Source organism: Panthera pardus, unplaced genomic scaffold, assembly GCF_024362965.1.
Source record: "Panthera pardus isolate Hobbes unplaced genomic scaffold, ASM2436296v1 HiC_scaffold_369, whole genome shotgun sequence".
Classification (NCBI taxonomy): domain Eukaryota; kingdom Metazoa; phylum Chordata; class Mammalia; order Carnivora; family Felidae; genus Panthera; species Panthera pardus.
The window spans coordinates 31,660-51,027 of record NW_026526953.1 but is presented as its reverse complement, the minus strand read 5'-3'; the positions used below and the strand labels follow the sequence as shown (position 1 = coordinate 51,027).

The window sequence follows — 19,368 nt, the reverse complement described above, 5'->3', positions numbered from 1 at the left end:
TCTTTATCCTTCCACAAATTATAAAATTTTAATAACTGTTCCCTCTTCCTGTATATATAGAGAAGAGTAAATCCTTCACCTACATGTGTACAAAACCAACGTAGGCGTGAGTGCTCTTCTGTAGTACTTAGGAAGTGAATTGCTGAAGATGGGAAGAGAACGGTTACACAGACTAGCCAGTTAGGATCCATAGGAGTTCTCTGCAATCTGTTTTTGCTTCGTAAACTCATTCTGATTCAAGTCTATTACTACCAGTCAATGTTTTCTGCTTTCTGCTGAGCATTTCATTTCTTCATCACCATGAAGGTCATGGTAATCAACTACATTAATCATCAGAAAAATTCCTGGCAACCCTGAGCTTACTAAACAGGAGGGCCATGAACACTAACATCAATACCATCTAGATACCCTGTGATCAAGTATAAGGTACATTACTGAACTCTTTCTTGATGCTGAAACCAACAGTCGGATAGCAGAGTATTAGATTTACAGTGGCCTTACATACAGCATTAACCCAGGCAAAGTTGAATAAATAAATGTTGAAGGTAGTATGTCTTTGAGGACCCACCAAAGTCCTCTGCTCAGGAACCTAACCTACCTGACACCTGAAGCAAGTGTCCCCTGGAGTTATCGCCAAGCTGCCATTATTACAACCAAGTCCCACTACAGCAAGTGAAGCAAGGATCTACTTCAAACAAAATCACTTCAAACAGTGGTTATACACTCACCCTAGCCATCTCCTGAAAACAGAAAAATGCATCAACTAACCTTTAGTGTCTTATTGTGACGCTGAAGTTCCCTGCAAAGAGACTCTAGTTTGCTTCTTGCCAAGATGGCCTTGCTGTGTTCACTCTGCAAGTGAACTTTCTCTTTGATGATCTGGGCTTGTTTCTTCTGCAGAACCTTCATTTGCTTCTGAACATTCCTGCTCTCCTCCAGCTAAAATTAACAGATAGTTTATACAGTTAGAAAATAAAGTAAGAACCTCGGAGTTACAGTTGGCAGAATTGGAATTAGTCATGGAAACTTTTCTACTACTCTCTTATTCGGCTGAGATATAAAATGGCATGCAAATAATTTTGGTGTATTTAGAAAACAAACCACAATGTCTTTTTTAAAATTAAAAACAAAATAGATCTTTGAGGCAAACTTCTTATGAGTGAACACCATCTGGTTTTACTTTTCTACAAGAAATGGAAAAACTACAAGAAATGAAACAAAGAAGCAGCTCTTCGTGAAAAGAAGGCAATTTATTCTATTGTATGAGAACAGATAAAATGACAGTCTTGCTGACACTTCAGTAAAGCTCTCCTAAAGAAAAAATGTTGACAAGTCACACATTTCAAGAGCAAGAGCAAGAGCGACTTATCCAGGAGACTTATCAAACACTCTTACAGGCCACACGTTTAGAGCTACTAAAAACACCTTCATTGAAATTTCTTCTGGCAAAGAATAATTTTTCTTTGAATCTTACTACGGACTATGAGTATAGCATAATTCACCTGGCTATAGGTGCTACACAAATTATCTGCAACCCAACTGGTTTCCTGCCCACTCCCCATTCTTTCCTGCTGCTCATGTATCAGAAGCTGAGTAAAAACATTATTATGTCTATTGGAATTGAATTCTTTCATGGTAATACTAATAACAAATTACTGGTGATGCAGCTCAGACGTGACTACCTTAGGCACTAATGATGACATATTACACTGAACTGACTAGGTACGAGACACTGAGCTGATAAATATTAATGATAAAAAAAAAAAAAATGAACAAAAAGGAGCCCGAGAAGATAGGCACCATTGCAAGTAATTGATATATTTGACATGGAGACACAGAAAGCCTGATGGCTTCTCTTTCCTCTACAAAAAAAGGCACAGTTGCAAACAATTTAGTTGCACTTTGCATAGTGCAAGAAAATTATTTGCAACTCCTGTGGAGAAGGAGGGCAGGTAGAAAGAAGTTGAGGGTTTATACAGTCAATGGAAAAAAGTGTCTAATATGTGGAGTTTTTATAATAGTGTAGTGATTGTAGACAGAGAGGTATTAAAATGACCATGAAGACCTAGTTGTGATTTCATCTGCCTGGCTGTATTTTTGGACACCTTGAGTGGGTTTCTGTCTGGCAGGTGAAATGGATGGACAAAGTGGAGCATGTATATTTCCAGAAAGACTGATTTTTATGGCATATGAAATCTAAGGGAAAAAACAAACACAAAGACTGAAGGTAGTACAGGCAAGGTGAAAGTAGAAGCTCAATGTACTGCTTGCTGCAATGGTTACAGAGAGAACAAATATAGTGGGAATCCTTCAAAAAGTATTTTCTGGACTGGTGATACTCAGAATCTGAATGGAGTATCTGTACTTGTGGCTTTTGATGTCCTCTTATGGCTACATAAGGTAGCCAAAGCAGAGGGTGGCCAAGGGGGTACAGAGATGAGATAGGTAATCAAGGACAAGGGTCACGGAACAAGAGACTGAAGTGACATCAGAGAAAGCTGTTCCACTCCTACAACTTCATTATTTTGGAACTCTGGAATCTATTCAAAGTCCTGCACCCTCCAAGGGCATGCTGAGCCAGTAAACAGTGGTTAATTTTGGTTAATTTAAGCCAACAGTGCAGGAGCAGATATTCACTCTTCACTCCACTCCCATGCTCCTGTGGCAGGTGACTATACTATCACATGTTCCTGCAGTGGCTTACAGGAGCCAGGTAAGCAGTAAGGTCTCAGTCTTTCAAAAATATCAAAGATATGTGTTTGACTGCGACTGACACATCTGATCACAAAGGTGCACACAGAGTGGTGGCCACCATCATTGCAGATGCCTCCCACCATATGAAGTGGCACGCAGGGTGTGTAGGGAAACAGACCCTACTTAATTACTATTTCCCTCATTTCACTTATCCTCTTTTCTTCTTTGGAGGGGAAGGCATACACTGAAGTACTATGACATTCAAAAACAACCATATATCTGTGGAAATTTAGAAAGTCACCCATGCAAGCCTAGAATGAAAGACAACCAGGGAAGACCTTAAGTTTGCATTTCATTCTAATCTCTGACAGACCTTGTACAACACTAGCCAAACAAGGAAAGGCAAAGAGCAAAACCTAGGCAAAATAGAGAGAATCTAATATTCAAGTGACCATGTCATAATATTTAAATATCTAGTTTTCAACAACAGCAGCAGCAGCAGCAGCAACAACAACAACAACAACAGCAACAGCAACAAATCATAAGGCGTACAAAGAAGTAGGACAGTATGGCCAATTCAAAGGAAAAACGTAAGTCAACAGAAACTGTCCCAGACGAAGATCAGATGATAGAAATACCAAACACATTAAAACAACACCTTTAGCTCTTTACACTGCCCAAAGAGCTAATGGATGATGAGGATAAAGTCAGGAAAACAATGTAGGAATTAAAAGGAAAAAAAGTCCATAACGAGGGACCATAAAGAGGAACTAAAATAAAAATATGGAATTGAAAAATACAAAACTGAAGTGAGCAATTCACTACAAAGATTTAAAATCAGATATGACCAGACAAAAGAAAGAAATCAGTAAACTAGAAGATACGTCAATGTAAATTCTCAACTCCAGGGAATGAAAAAAAAAAAAAAAATGAGGAAAAACCTAAGAGCATAAAGGACCTTTGGGACACCACCAAGTGGAGCAACATATGCACCGTGGGAATCAAAGAAGAGGGATGGGCAGAAAAATTATTGGAAAAAATAATGGCACAAACTTCCCCAAATTTGATGCAACATATGAATACCAAAAAGCTGGCTGAACACCAGGAAGGATAAACAGACACCCACACTGAGGCACATTATAATAAAAACTGCCCAGTGCCAATGACAAAGAGAAAATCTTGAAAGCAGCAAGAGGGAGAGTGACTCATCACCTATGAAGGAATCTCCATAAGATTATCAGCTAATTTCTCAGCAGAAGCCAGAAGTCAGTGGCCTTCAAAGTGCTGATGTGTTGGAGGGAGACAGTCCCTCCTGTATCTGACAAAACTGTCCTTCAAAACTGACGGAGAAATGAAGACATTCACAGATCCACAAGAGCTGAGGGGGTGGTGACCACATTCTTGAGTGCTGCTATCTCCTAGAGGGGAGTGTGTAAACATATATGCTCCTCCTGTTTTCACTTCTTATACTTTGGTTTGTTGTGACTATTGCCCGGGGGAGGGAGGACACCCCTTCATTGCCTGGCTCTAGTGGCCAGTGGGGACTATACTCATAGATCCCACAGGACTGTTACAAGTGGAGAACCATCCATGTGGGCTGAGCCAACACACACCAAGCACAGTGAAGAAATGGCAGACTGAAATGTAACCCAGTCTTTCTGTGGAAGAGGCCTATTAGCGTATCTTCAAAAGGCAGGCTTCTAAATTAAAGCATACATCTAGGAGCCAACTACAAATCCTCTATACAAGGCAGGAAGAGGAGGCACCATCTTCACACTCTACGTCTACCACGTCCCAGGAGATCAGCGTCTTCAAGGAAGGAGACTTTGTATATGTCTAGCACCACTGATTGCCAAGATGACACATCCCTGGAATGCTTGACTCTTGTGGCCAGCCAAGTTTGTGTTCACAGGTTCACAACACAGTAACAGATGAATAAACAGTTCTTAACTGTCTATCACCCAAGGGATTAGTGCACAGAGACCGTTCTGAAGGTTTATCCCTTAGCCTTCCTCTGAAAGAGTGTTATTTGCATACTTTGAAAGCTGCTGCCTTTGTAGCATCTGGCTTACAATCAGCCTGAATCTCAGCGATGGACTGTTCCCTTTGGGAAACTGACACACCCTCAGCTTCTGAGAGCCACTAAAAATAAAGTAGGTTGTGTGAACAGTCACAGCAGTTTCAGATAAAATCAAGAGCTAAGGCAAGGTTTATCTCCTACACAAGGCCACTGCTTTGGGACTGAGATGGATGGCTGTTTCATCTAATACATAGAACAAGGGCAGAAATTCAAGCAAAATAACAAAATGGAGGAATATGTTCCAATGTTAAGAATAAGACAAAACCTCAGATGAAAACCCTACTGACACAGAGGTAAGTGATTTACCTGATAAAAGGCAGTTCAAATTAACAGTCCTAAAGACGCTCACCAAGCCTGGGAGAAGAACAGATGAACAAACTGTGAATTATAATAAAGTAATAGAAAATACAAATTAATATTCAAATAGAAGTCATAGAAGGATATACACGAACTGAACTGCAATATATGCAAGAGAGGCTTGAGCAGCAGATTAGATGAAGCACAAAAAGGAATCAGTGAAGTGGAAGACAAGGCAGTGGAACTCACCCAATCAGAGAAGCAAAAAGAAAACAGAATTAGAAACTGCTTTAAGGCACACCAAGCTCACCAACATTCACATAATAAGGGTCCCAGAGGAGAAGATATTGAGAAAGGGGCAGAAAACATATCGAAGAAACAGCAGCTCCAAACTTCCCAAACCTGGGGAAGGATATAGACATCCAGATACAGAAAGCCGGCAGTGTTCCAAGTAACAATTCAAAGATACCCATACGATAAACATAAATAAACTTTCAAATTAAAGACAAGGAGAGCGTCTAAAAGCAACAAGTGAAAAAACAAACAAACAAACAAACAAACAAACAAACAAAAACACCCGGTATGTACAAGGGAATCCCCATAAAACAATCAGCAGACATTTCAGCAGAAACTGTGTGTAGGCTAGAGGGAAGCGGCACAATGTATTTACAAAGTAATGAGAGAGGAAAACCGAATTCACAAATGTGTGGAGATTAAACATCACAAAGTGAAAAACCAATGGAAATCTAAAGAAATAAACAAAGAAATCTAAAGAAATAAAAAAAAAACCTTCTGACAAATTAAAGTGGATAAACAACATACCAAAATTTGATGCAGCAAAAACATTCCTACTAGGGAAGTTCATAGTAATAAATACCTATATCAAGACACAGAGCCCAAGTGAACCACCTACTTTATACCTCAAGGAACTAGGGGAAAAAGGAATAAACAAAGCCCAAAGTTAGTAGAAGGAAGGAAATAACGCAGATCAGAGTGGACTAAAAGGAACAGCGACTACAAAGGCAGTAGAAAAGATTAGGGACAGCTAATGTTCTTAAAAACAAACGGCAAATTTAGCTACACTAACCAAGTACACTACAGAACTCAAAAAAAATCAGAAACGAAGGAGACATTACAACACATACCACAGAATACAAAGGATTATGAGACTATCATGCACAATTGTAGAGCAAAAGAATAGGTCAACCTAGAAGAAATGGATAAATTCCTAGAAAAGATAACCCAAGAGCACAATGACAAAGGAACAGAAAATATGAAAACACAAATTTCAAATAATAAGACTGACTCGGTTATTAACAATTTCTCCACAAACTAAACTCTAGGACCCATGGCTTCAACGTTGAATTCAATCCAAATTTTAGAAAATTAACACTATATACCTCAATCTCTTTCAAAAAAAAAAAAACAACAAAACTGATGAGGGAACATTTCCAATCTCATTTTCATGAGGCAAAGTCTTACTGTGACAGCAAAACTAGACAAGGACACAACAGGGAAGGAAATCACATGCCAATATCCCTGAGCAACAGAGATGCAAAACTCCTCAACAAAATATTAACAAACCAAATTCAATGATACAATCAACGAAACATATACTATGATCAAGTGGGATTTATTCCAAGAATACAAGGATGGTTTGACATTCACAAATCAAAGCTACACTACGATAATAAAATAAAGGATAAAAATCGTGTGATCATCACAATAAATGCAGAAACATCAACATCCATTTATGAGATAAACACTGTTGACAAAGTGGTTTGCAGGAAAGACACCTCACTGCAATGAAGACCATATATGAAAGCCCACACCTAACATCATAGCCCAAGGTGGAAAGCTGACAGCTATTCCTCTAAGATCTGGAAAAAGACAAGGATGCCCACTCTCACCACTTTTAACTCTATAGACTATCAGAAATCCTGGACAAGCAATTAGACAAGAAAACAAATAATAATAAAATAATCCAAATTGGAAAGGAAAAAGTAAGGATCCCTAATTATAGATGACATTATATCATATGTATAGAGAAGCCTAATGAGTCCACCAGCAAACTTCTAGCACTAATACCTGAATCAGTAAAGTTACAAACTGTGAAATTAGTATACCAAAATCAGCTGTGTTTCTTTCTATCCAAGGAGGAATTGGGAAAACAACCCCTTTTACAGTTACACTAAAAATAATAAAATATCTCAGAATAAATTTAAACACAGAGATGAAAGACCTGCACTGAAAACTATAAGACACCAATGGAAAAAAAAATGCATAAGATACAAATAAATGGAAAGAGATTCCATGCTCATGAGGGTAGAAGAATCAACATTTTTAAAAATTATGTTTATTTATTTTTGTGTGTGAGAGGGAGAGAGACAGGGCGCGAGCAGGGGAGGGGCAGAGGCAGAGGGAGGCGCAGATTCTGAAGCAGGCTCCAGGCTCCGAGCTGTCAGCACAGAGCTGGACATGGGGCTCAAACTCATACACACCGCGAGATCACGACCTGAGCTGCAGTCAGATGCTTAACCGACTGAGCCACCCCGGTGCCCCAAGAATGAACATTTTTAGGATGTGCATCCTAGTCAAGGCAGTCTACCAAGTCATGAGATCCCCATCCAAATTCCAGTGGAACAAGAACAGAAACAGTACAAGCCTAAAATACACACAGAACCAGAGAACCACTATGGTGATTACTTTCGAGGTTTCTCAGAAAATGAAAGGTAGTAGAACTTCCATATTCCACTTGTAAGTCTTTTGGGAAGGAGATGAACATTCAAACTAAAGAATATATGTACCCTAAAGCATTATTTACAGTAGCTAACAAAGGGAAACACTAAGCGTCCACTAATTCATGAATGGATAAAAAAGTCACACACACACACACACACACACACACACCCCCAATGAGAGAGGGCAGGCATATTATTCAGATATAAAAATGTAAGGGAATGCTGCTGTTGGCAACAACATGCATGGAACCTGAGGACATTACGCTAACTGAAACAAGTCAGACAGAGAAAGACAAATGCTATGTGATCTGATCTACACGTGGGTCCTAAAACAAAAACAACACAAATTCTGGTGGTGGCCAGAATCAGGGTTGGGGGAGCCAAGAATGGGTGACTGTGGTCAAACGGTGCAAACTTCCACTTATTCCATAAATAACTCCAGAGGATGTAATGTACTGTATCTTGACTACAGGTAATGACAAATAGTGTACCGTATCTTTGCCAGCTGACAAGGCAGAAGATCTTAAAAGTTCCCATCAGAAGACAAATAAAATTTGTGACTATGTGTGTTGATGGATGTTAACTAGATTTATTATGATCACTTTCCATTGTGTACAGGTATCTAATCATTAGGCTGTACAAGTTATAACACTTATATCTCAATAAAAAAAAAAATGCTAGTAAGTAACTCAATGAGCAGATCAACACATGGTCCTTCTACATACTGCCTGCAAGAGATTCACCTTAGGTCCAAAATACAAACAGGTAGAGAAAAACAGGTAGAAGAGGATATTCCATACAAAACGTACCAAAAGACAAATGGGATGGCTATACTAACATCAGGACATTGTTAAGGAGGCAGTATTACCAAAGTGATCTACAGATTCAATGCGTCCCTATCAAATTACCAGGGGTGTCTCTTTTACAAAAGTGCAAAGATCCATTCTAAAATGATATGGAATCTCAAGGGACTAGAAGAGCCAAATACTGAAACAACAAAACAAAACAAACAAAACAAAACAAGAAAACAGTTGAATGACTCACATCTCCTGACTTTAAAACTTAAAACAAGGCTACAATAATCAAAATGATGTGGTGTTGGGATGAAGACAAACATGAAGATTAATGAAAGTAAGAGCACAGAAATAATTTCTCAAACACATTTTCAGATGATTTTCCACAAAGGGTGCCGAGCCATTCGGAGGGCAAAAATCTGCCCCTGCAACAAAAGATGCTGAGGAAACAATAGCCACATTAAACAAAAAAGAAGAAGAAGAAGAAACGAAAACAAGAATGAAGCTGGACATTGAACACCATACGCAATAATTAACTCAGAATAGCTGAAAGCTCAGGTAACCTCAGGAAGAAGACAAGGATGTCCACTCTCACCACTTATCAATGATTACTGTAACGCCTAGCCACAGAAATCAGACAAGAAAAAGAAATGAGAGGCATCCACACGGGAAAAGAAGAAATTAAACTGTCACTATTTGCAGATGACAGGTCCTATACATAGAAAATCCTAGAGACTCGACCAAAAAAATAAATAAGTAAATAGTATAAGTAATAAACTAATTAGGGAAAGTGGCAGGATACAAAATTAATACGCAGATACCAGAAGTGAGTCTTTACAGTAACACGAAGTAGCAGAAAGAGAAATTAAGGAAGTAACACCATTTACAATCTTACCCAAAAAATAACTACGTAAATAACGCTGTGAATAAACTTAACCATGCAGGGTAAAACATCTCTACTTGAAACACTGTCAAACACTGATGTAATAAATTGACGATGACCCAAACTAAATGGAAAGACATTCCCAAAGACATTCCATATTCATGGATTGGAAGACATTCATGCTAAAATGCCCATATTGCCCAAAACAATCTACACATTGAATGCAATCCCATCAGAGTACCAACAGTAGCCCTCACAGAACTAAAACAAATAATACCAAAATTGGTAGGAAACCCCCAAAGACCCTGAATAGACAAAAAAAAAAAAAAAAAAAAAAAAAAAAAAAAATCCTAATAAATATTGATGTAGAAACAGGAGGCATCCCAATACCAGATTTCAGGATATAGTACAAAGCTGAAGTATTTAAAATATTTGGTACTGGCTCAAAACACACACACAGGCATGCACGCACACGCACACGCACACGCACACGCACACGCACACGCACACGCACAGATGAATAAGACAGAACAGAAACCCCAGAAATAGACCCACAACTATACGGCCAACTCATCTTCCACTAAGCAGGAAAGAATATTCAGGGGGAAAAAGAAAAACAAATGGCTCTGGGAAATCTGCACAGCAACGTGCAGAAGGATGAACCTGGACCACTTTCTTCACCATACACAAAAATCAATTGAAATTGGACTGAGTATGTGTGAGACCTGAAACCATAACACTCCTAACAACAGGACCCAGGCAGAAATGTCTCTGACATCTACCATAGCAACACTGCCTCGATGTCTCCTGAGGCAAGGAAAACATAAGCAAAACAAACTATTGAGATAATGACAAAATACAAGCTTCTGCACAGCGAAGGAACAGGAGACAATCTACTGGATGGGAGAAGATGTGGGCAAGTGACAGATCTGATAACGGGTTAATACCTGAAATATATAAAGAACTGATACGACTTGGGCGAACACAGCTCTCCTGAGGTCGACTCCCAGGAACACCCAGGAAATCGATCTGCAATGTGTGTGTGGAGTGGCAGAACCATCTCCAGAGTCAGAGGGAGACAACATGGGAGGTGCGAGGTGCATGGAAGTGAACTGGGTGACAGAGAAATGGTGATGCCATGGAGGGAGGGAACCCTTTCCACAGAGAGACGAAACGAAGAGAAAAAGAGGGGCGCTGAGTTCGCAAAAGAGGAAACCCTCTCTGACCATGGGACTGGGGCCAAAAAATACACAAAAAGGGCCACAGGTGTTTGTTTGTTTGCTGTTTGTTTTGTTTTGTTTTCAAACAGCATTTGGAACTCAAACTCAGGTTTTGGAAGTGTGTGACTTTCTCAGGAGCAGAGCTGTGGCTTCCTGGGGAAGAGAGAAATGGTCCCAGGGTACATAGCATGGTATAGAGATACCCGGGGTGCATTGGGAGACAACATTCCTCTTCCTGGAGTACTTTTGCAACAGGGTATATTACTATCTCAAGGACCAAAGACCCTGCCAAGCCCCAGCACAAAGCCGTCCATCAGCAGGGGACAGAGGTGCATCCAGAGGGAATATAGCTTTTGCCGCTTTTAGCAATGCTACACCATAGATTCCGCACACTGTGCAGGCGGGGGACTGATTATCAGGGGCACGATTTCAGACAGTGTGGAGAGGCTCTAATCTACAGGAGGGAGTGGGGATCCATGTGAGACCAGGTCCATTAAGGCTTTGGGTTCTGAATCCCAGCCCCCCCCCCCCCAAAAAAAAAAACAAAAACAACAACAACAACACAGAAGAGTTGTGGCACACTGTGAACACACTGCCTTCGCTCTTCTGTTAGGACTATTTGAAGAGCCGGGAGTGGAAGATCCCCTGTCCATGAGGCAAGAGATTAGAGTGGTGCCATTGCCTGCCAGAACACAAACAGGGTCAGACTTTAGAGAGCAGCACAGCAGCCCCCAGTGGATGAGGGACCTGCTGCTCCCTGCCTGTCAACTGAGAGGCAAGACTGATGCTGAGCGAGGCAGCAGGCTGGTCTCCCAGAAGACCAGCACCGACAGCACCCCACAAGCACCAAGTGTACTGAAAATCAAGTGTCCAAATGACACCCACAGTTCTGGTGGAAATAAGACCAGGCTTCCTTATTTATTTTATTTTACTTTTTTCATTTAAACTCAGGTTCATAGTCTCTTGTTTATTTTTCATTTATTTTTCTCGTTTTGGGTCAGGGTTTTTTTTTCTTTCTTCTCTTCACTTTCTCAGTTTTCTTTTGTCTTTTCTTATTGTATTGAAATATTGGGACAGTCATGTGAAAACAAATGATAAGCCATATCACATACACTTTGCATACAAGGCACTTAAGTTTACTCACCATATAGAAAACTCCTGTAGAGGCCAATGGCAGGATGCCCCGAGATGGGCCACTTTGGCACAAAGATTATTTCCAGTTAAAAACAGTCACAACCGAATAGACTCAGCAAAAGTTTGTTGTTGTTTTTTTAAATTTTTTTTTAAATGTTTTTTTTCTTTAGAGAGAGAGAGAGAGAGAGAGAGATTGATTGAGAGAGAGGCACGAGCTCGCGAGGGGCAGAGAGAGGCAGACACAGAATCCAAAGCAGGCTCCAGGCTCTGAGCTGTCAACGCAGAGCTTGACGTGGGGTTCAGGCTCACAACTGTGAGATCGTGACCCGAGCTGAAGTCAGTGGCTTAAGCAACTGAGCCACCCAGGCGTCCCAACTCAGCAAAAGTTTTTGACCCTCTTGTCTCCCTCAGCTGACTCAAGACAACTTAGATGGAGGAGCTGCTCCTGGAAGGAGCAATCTGCACAGATAACTACATTATGATAAGAACGAGGGGTGGAAGACAGGGATTGAAGCAGGTAAAACAAGGAGGAATTCAGCAAAGCCTTTTTGTGAAAATTCCTATGCCCCATTGTCTGCAAACACTTTATCTACTCTCTATCTTTTTCCTGTGATTTGCACACCTTCCCTTTGAAAGCCCAGACTCCTACCTGCTTCTCCTTAGTGCAGAATGATGTATGTCACATATATCCAGTCTTTCAATTTTGTGTTGGTGTGGAGTCCCCATGTATATGAAATTGAATTTGATGTTTTTTCCTGTCACTCTCCTCGTATCAATCTGATTCACAGTCCAGCTAGAAGGATCTTGAAGGGGACATGGAATTCCTTCCTCCCCAACAATGTTATGGAAGTTCACTCAAACAGAAAAGAAAAGGGAAAAAAAAAAAACCCACCCTAGAGGAGCTAAGACGGAGGTGTGGTAGGAGGACCCTAGGCTTGCTTTGTCCCTCGAACACAGCTAGATAACCATCAAATCATTCTGAGTACCCACGAAAATGACCTGAGGACTGACAGAAACAAACTCCACAAGTAGAGAGAGACAAGAGGCCACACGAAGAAAGGTAAGAAGTGCAGAGACATGGTTCGGGAGGGAAACAGACTGCAGGTGCTGCAGAGTGCAGAGAACCCTAGTCACAGAGAAGGGTGAGAAAGAGGCACACTCAGGGGAAGACACAGGAACATTTCCCCAAAGGCACTCACTCCACAACGAGAGGGGGTGAATTTTGTGAGCTTTTGTAAACAGTGGGGTTCAAAGCCTGGAGTTTCACAGGTCCCCAGGATAGCTGGGATGGAGATCTGAGGACGGTGCCCTACTCCTGGAGAGAAGACAGGCAAACAACTTCTGGGCAGATGGCATGTTCTAAGGATCACCTCAGTGGGCAGGGAGAGACTGCTGGTTTGTTTTGGAACACATCTGTGAGGCGTGGCATTGCCTCTGTGGAGACAGAGGAGCTGGTGGGCACCATTTCCTCTGCTCCTGAGCGGAGGTGCAGAGACACATCCTCAGGGCAGCTAACCACAACACTGCACAGCAGGCTTGCTCCAAATCCCACACCCTTGTGCTCTGGTGTGACTGCCCTTCTGTACCAAACCTGCATCTGTCGCAGCACAGCGAGAACCTTTCCCAGAGGACCGGTGCCAATCTCCCCAACACCAGGACCCTGAAGTTTGGAAGTTTAGAAGTCAGCAGAGCTGGCTGGGGTAAACCCCAAATGCACTGTGCTCCTCTGGGCCGGCAAGTAACGCGGAATAGACAGAAGACAGCAATCTGAAAGACACCTAGACACATGAGGGGAAAGTATTCACTCTTCTTCGGGGGGACTTCCCTGAGAGCATAAGCATGAACTCCTCTCTCCAGAAACAAGGGGCCTGGCTAGGTCCCATTTCTGTCCCCCCGCCCCCACCATAAGCCACTTCAGTAAATAGCACAGTGCCCACACAGTGGATGCCTGACCTGCTAACACCGAGTCCTGCCCCCCTGCACTCTGCTGGCACCGCTTCTGTGCATAGAAGCCAGTGCAGGGGGCGCCTCCCCCAGAAGACCAGCACACATCCCCCACACCCCACGTGTACCGACCATTGAGTTGTGCAGGACTTCAGTTCTAGTGGAACTAGCATCAGGTCTCTTTTACCATGCCTGCTTAAAAACTTACCCCACTCTGGCCAAGGACCCAACACTGTCCACTGCAGGTAAAGAGAGCATCTGCAGATGACTGGCCTGAGGGACAGAGCAGCCACAGCAGAGCAGCAGAGCACACCAAGCATACACCACAGACATTCCCTGAAGCATGAAGTCCTGCACACTGTATGACTGGTTCTTCATAAAGCCTTTAGTCTCACTGTGTGGGCACCGTGGGCACTGTGGGCACAGGAAACATATCAGGCTTTTCTAACACAGAGAAGAAGACAGAGACCTAGACAAAGTGCCAAGAAGAAGGAATTCATCCCCAAAGAAACAACAAGATAAGGTCACAGCCAGAGATCCAACCCCAGCAGATGTAAGTAACATGCCTGGTGGAGAATTTAAAGCAACAACCATAAGGATACTGGCTGGACTTGAGAGAACAATGGAAGACATCAGGGGCGCCTGGGTGGCTCAGTCGGTCAAACGTCCAACTTCGGCTCACGTGATGATCTCGTGCTCTGTGAGTTCCAGCCCGACGTCGGGCTCTGTGCTGACAGCTCAGAGCGTGGAGCCTGCTTTGGACTCTGTGTCTCCCTCTCTCTCTGCCCCTCCCTTGATCATGCTCTCTCTCTCTCTCTCTCAAATAAAGAAGGAAATAAGTAAGTAAGTAAGTAAGTAAGTAAGTAAATATATAAATAAACAAACAAACATTAACAATTTCTTTTAGAACTTTTAGTAGAAGGGAGGAGGACATCAGGGAGGCCACCTTGATAAAGCAGTTATAACACAATCATTCAGAAATGAAAAAATAAAATAACAGCTTCATAACAGGCTAGATGGAAGGACCACAAGGCCGGAAGAAGCAGACGGATGAACAACTGATACGGAAGATAGAGTTATGGAAACTAAAGAAGGTGACAGAGGAGAGAGAGAAAGAAGAATTGTGGTGACAGATTTAGGGAACTCAGTGACTCCATCAAATGTAATAACATTCATATACTAGGAGTCCCAGAAGAAGAGAGAAAAAGGAGGAGAGAACATTTATTTGAGGAAACAAAACATCACATTCAGTGATAGGGAAAAGACAGCGCGTCCACGACAGAACTCCCATCAAAATTAACAAAAGTAGGACAACCCCAAGACGTACTGTAATTAGAGATACAAAAAAATAGGGACAGAGAAAAAGTGTTAAAATCAGCAAGACAGGGGTGCCTGGGTGAGTTAGTCCGTGGAGCGACCAACTCTGATTCTGGCCCAGGTCATGATCCCCGTGCTGCCTGGCCTCACTATTCTGTGAGGGCCTCACTGTTCTCACAGCGGGGGATGTGAGAGTCCCCAGTGGAGGGAGGAGAGGTTGCAGTGGCGCCATTTCCCCTCCAGCACCAACACGGTGGGTGGGACTTCAGAGAGCAGTACTGCCACTGCCAGTGGAGGCAGGACCCGCTGACACCCCACCCTGTCCATCCGTGCCTGGCAACTACTTATTTACTGGGGAAGGAAACAGGCATTCAAGTCCAAAAGGCACAGAGAACTCCCCTCAGAATCAACAAAAGCAGGTCAACACCATGACGTATCATAGGGAAACTTGCAAAATATAGGGATAAAGAGAGCATTCTGGCAGAGAGGAGTTAAGATGGCAGGGCAGCATGGAGACCCTGAGTTTGTCTCATCCCTGAAATGCAGACAGATCAGCATCAAACCATTGTAAACACCTGGGAAAATTGGTCTGAGGATTAATGAAACAATCTGCACACCTTGAGCCTCAGAACTTGGCAGGTCTGTGGTGCGAAGAAGTAAACCGGGGTAGAGAAAAGCCATGGAGGGCAGGGAGCCATTTTGGCAGAGAGAGAGCAGAGAGGGAAAGAGAAAAGGGGGAGAGTGTGGGACATCGGGAGCGTGCAAGAAGAGAACTCTCCCTGAAAGTAGCTGGAGAGAGGGACAGAGAAAAGGGTGAAAACACTCAAAGAGGACTGGACAAGAAATCTGCTCCCTATCACCACTGATGGGGGGAAAGGAGAGCATTTCAACAGCACAGGACTGTGTTAACAGTGGAGCACGAGTCTGACGTTTCAGAGCTCAGTGCCTGGTGGTGCTCTGGTGACAAAGTAGGGAGAATCTCCCAGGAGCAGGCAGCGTGGCCTGCGGGGTCCACGTGCCACATGGGGAGAAGCAATTTCCCTGCGTGGAGAGAATCTGGTAGACGCCATATGGCCTCTGGCCTCCCCACGGGAAAAGACCCCACAGGCCCAGGAGAGCTGCCTCATTTGCTGGCATTGAGACAAAGACGCCAGAGTGCAGAGAAACCTGGCCCCAGCTGCGTGCTGTGATCCGAACCTTTGAGGGTGTGCTGGCGCACAACCGTTTTCTGGGACAAGTCGTCACCTGCCCATTGCTCCCAGATAACTGGCGTGTGTCCAATCCGGGGGAATCTCTGAAGCCTGGGGTTCTGAGACACAGTCCCATCGGAGATCCAACTCTGGAGGGAAGTGCTGCCTGGCCGGCGGACAGCCTGGACACAGACAGTGTGGATGCAGGGAGTGGACAGAGGCCTGAGACAAAGGAGGGGTGCTTCCTCACGTGAGGGTACAAAATTCCCATTCCAGAGACTGGAGAGCTAGCTGAGTGAAGTCATTTTCTTCTCTAGCGTGCGCCCCCTCCCACACACACTCATCAACGCTAGTGAGCTAAGCAGCGCCACCCAGCGGAAAACAAAGTCCACCCCCGCCCCGAGCCTGACCAACCTGTGTCCTCCAGACACATCTCCCAGAAGACCAGAACAAATCCCTCCACCTGTCAAGTCTGTGGACTACAGCGTACTGCAAAATTTCAGTTCTAGGGAAAAGTGGAGGCAACCCCACTCGGATTTCATTCCGTACGCTTCTTCATCTGTTCATTCTCTTTGCTTCTGTTTTTCTGATGTGTTCTGTTCTCTTTTGTTATGTTGGTTCCTTTTTCTTGCACTCAGAAGGAACAACTTTTTTTTTAAATTGTTCAAGTTTAAAAAATTTATTTTGTTTTCTTTAACGGTTTTATTCGACTTTACTATTTAAATTCTTTTTAATGTGTTCATTTTTTAAGCTCTGTTTCCTTTCTCTTTTAGTCCCTTTAATATCAAGCATCTCTTAACATGCAGACAGATGCATACCTAGGATCTAGCTTCCTTTAAATGATATTTTTGTTTTGTTTTTAATATTTTACTTTTAACTCTTTAAGTTATTAATTTATTTCTCCCTCCAACATGACAAGATGGAGGAATTCACCCAAAATGAAACGAGAAGAAATGACACCTAAGACGTAATCAACACAGATACATGTAAGATGTCTGAACTAGAATTCAAAACCACAATTATAAGACTACTAGCTGGGGTTGCAAACAGCACAGAAGACACCAGAGGAACACTTTCTGCAGAGATAAAAGAACTAAAAGCTAATCAGGCCAAAATGAAAAATCCTATACCGAGATGCAATCAGGAATGGCTGTCATGACGGCAAGGATGGAGAAAGCAGAGCAGCAATTCAGTGATATAGACCGTAAGACTATGGAAAATAATGGAGCAGCAAAAGAGGTAGGAAACAAATGCAAAAGATCACGATACAAGACTTAGGTGACTCAACCACTTGTGAAAGAGGAAGGACATTCATATCCTAGAAGTTCAAGAGGAGGAATAGAGAAAACAAGGGGCAGAAGGTTTATGTGAGCAAATTGTAGCAGACAACTTTCCTAATCCGGGGAAGGACACAGACATCAAAGTCAAGGAGCACAGAGAACTCCCATTAGATTCAATGCAAAATAACCAACTCCAAGGCATATCATAGTCAAATTCACAAAACACACAGACAAGGAAAGAATAATGGAAACAGCAATGACAAAAACAGTTCTTCACCTACACGAGGAAGCAGGCCAGGCTTACAGCATATCTGTCCACAGGAACTTGGCCAGCTATAAAGGAGAGGCAGGATACTTTCACCGTGCTGAATCAGAAAAATCACGCAACCAAGAATGCTTTATCCAGAACTGCTGTCATTCAGAATGGAAGGAGGGATAGAGTATTCCAGACAAGCCAAAACTAAAGGAATCTGTGGCCACTAAACAGGCCCTGCAAGGAGTCTCTAGGAGGACTCTGTGAGTGTAGAAAGAAACAAAACGGAACAGAACAGAACAGAATGTAAAAGAAAACAAACAAACAAACAAACAAACAAACCACAAAACAGATCAAAAGCAACCAAAACCTAGAAAGGGCAAGAGAATTTCACCAAAAAGACCACCTCCACAATGGCACTAAATTCATGTCTAAAGGTAATGGACCCAATGCTCCAATCAAAAGGTAAAGGTAACCACTCTAAAGGTAAATGGGCCCAATGCTCCAATCAAAAGACCCAGGGCATCAGAACGGATTTCAAAACAAGGTCCATCCAAATGCTGCCTACACAACTCTCATTTTAGACTAAAGACACTTGCAGATTGACAATGAGGGGATAGAGAACCACCTATCGTGCTACTGGACATCAACAGAATGCTGGAGTGGCCACACCTGTATCAGACAAACTAATCAGACCAAATAATTAAGGGGTCTATCCATCAAGAAGATCCAGCAATCGTAAATAGTTACGTCTCCAAGTGGGACCACTCAAACATGTAAGCCAATTAAGAACAAACAAAGAAAATCATGGATACTAATACCATAACTGTAGGGGACTTAAATACCCCACTACAACAATGGACAGATCATCTAAACACAAAATCAGCCAGGATACAATGGCTTTGAATGACAGGCTGGACCAGATGGACTTAGCAGATATATTCAGAACATTTCATCCTAAAGCAGAAGAATACACATTCTTCTTGAGTGCACCTGGAACATTCTCCAGAACAGATCACACACTGGGTCTCAAGTCAGCCCTCAACATGTGCAAAAAAGATCGAGCTCATGCCATCCATACTTTCAGACCACAAGGCTATGAAACTTGTAATCAACCACAAGAAACAAGTTGGACAGCCCTCAGAAAGATGGAGGTTAAAGAATATCCTACTAAAGAACAAATGGGTTAACCAAGAAATTTACGAAACGATAAAGAAATACAGGGAAGCCAATGAAAATGAAAACACGGCAGTCCAAAGCCTTTGGGAGGCAGCAAAGGCAGACCTAAGAGGTTTGCAAATCAGGCGTATCTCGAGAAGCAAGAATGTCCCCAAACACACAATCAAAACTTGGCCCCGAAGGCGCTGGAAAAAAGAACGGTGAATAAAGCCCAAAACCAGAGGAAGAAGGCAAATGATACAGATGAGAGCAGAAATCAATGACATCGACTGATCAACGGACCAGTAGAACAGATCAACGAAACTAGGAGCTGGTTCCCTCAAAGAACTAACAAAACTAATAAACCCTAGACAAAAATAAAA

At 42.5% G+C, this 19,368-nt stretch overlaps 1 protein-coding gene across 1 annotated transcript in view; it reads right to left on the bottom strand.

Moving 5' to 3' along the window:
* Positions 1-744: 744 nt before the first annotated feature.
* The window catches only part of LOC128774653 (gamma-taxilin-like), a 41,008-nt gene continuing 22,384 nt past the window's right edge, over positions 745-19,368 (bottom strand). Inside the window, exon 5 of the mRNA XM_053893698.1 lies at positions 745-939. Within this exon, the coding sequence (XP_053749673.1) occupies positions 760-939 (180 nt within the window). The 3' untranslated portion in view covers positions 745-759. The remainder of the gene's footprint in view (positions 940-19,368) is intronic.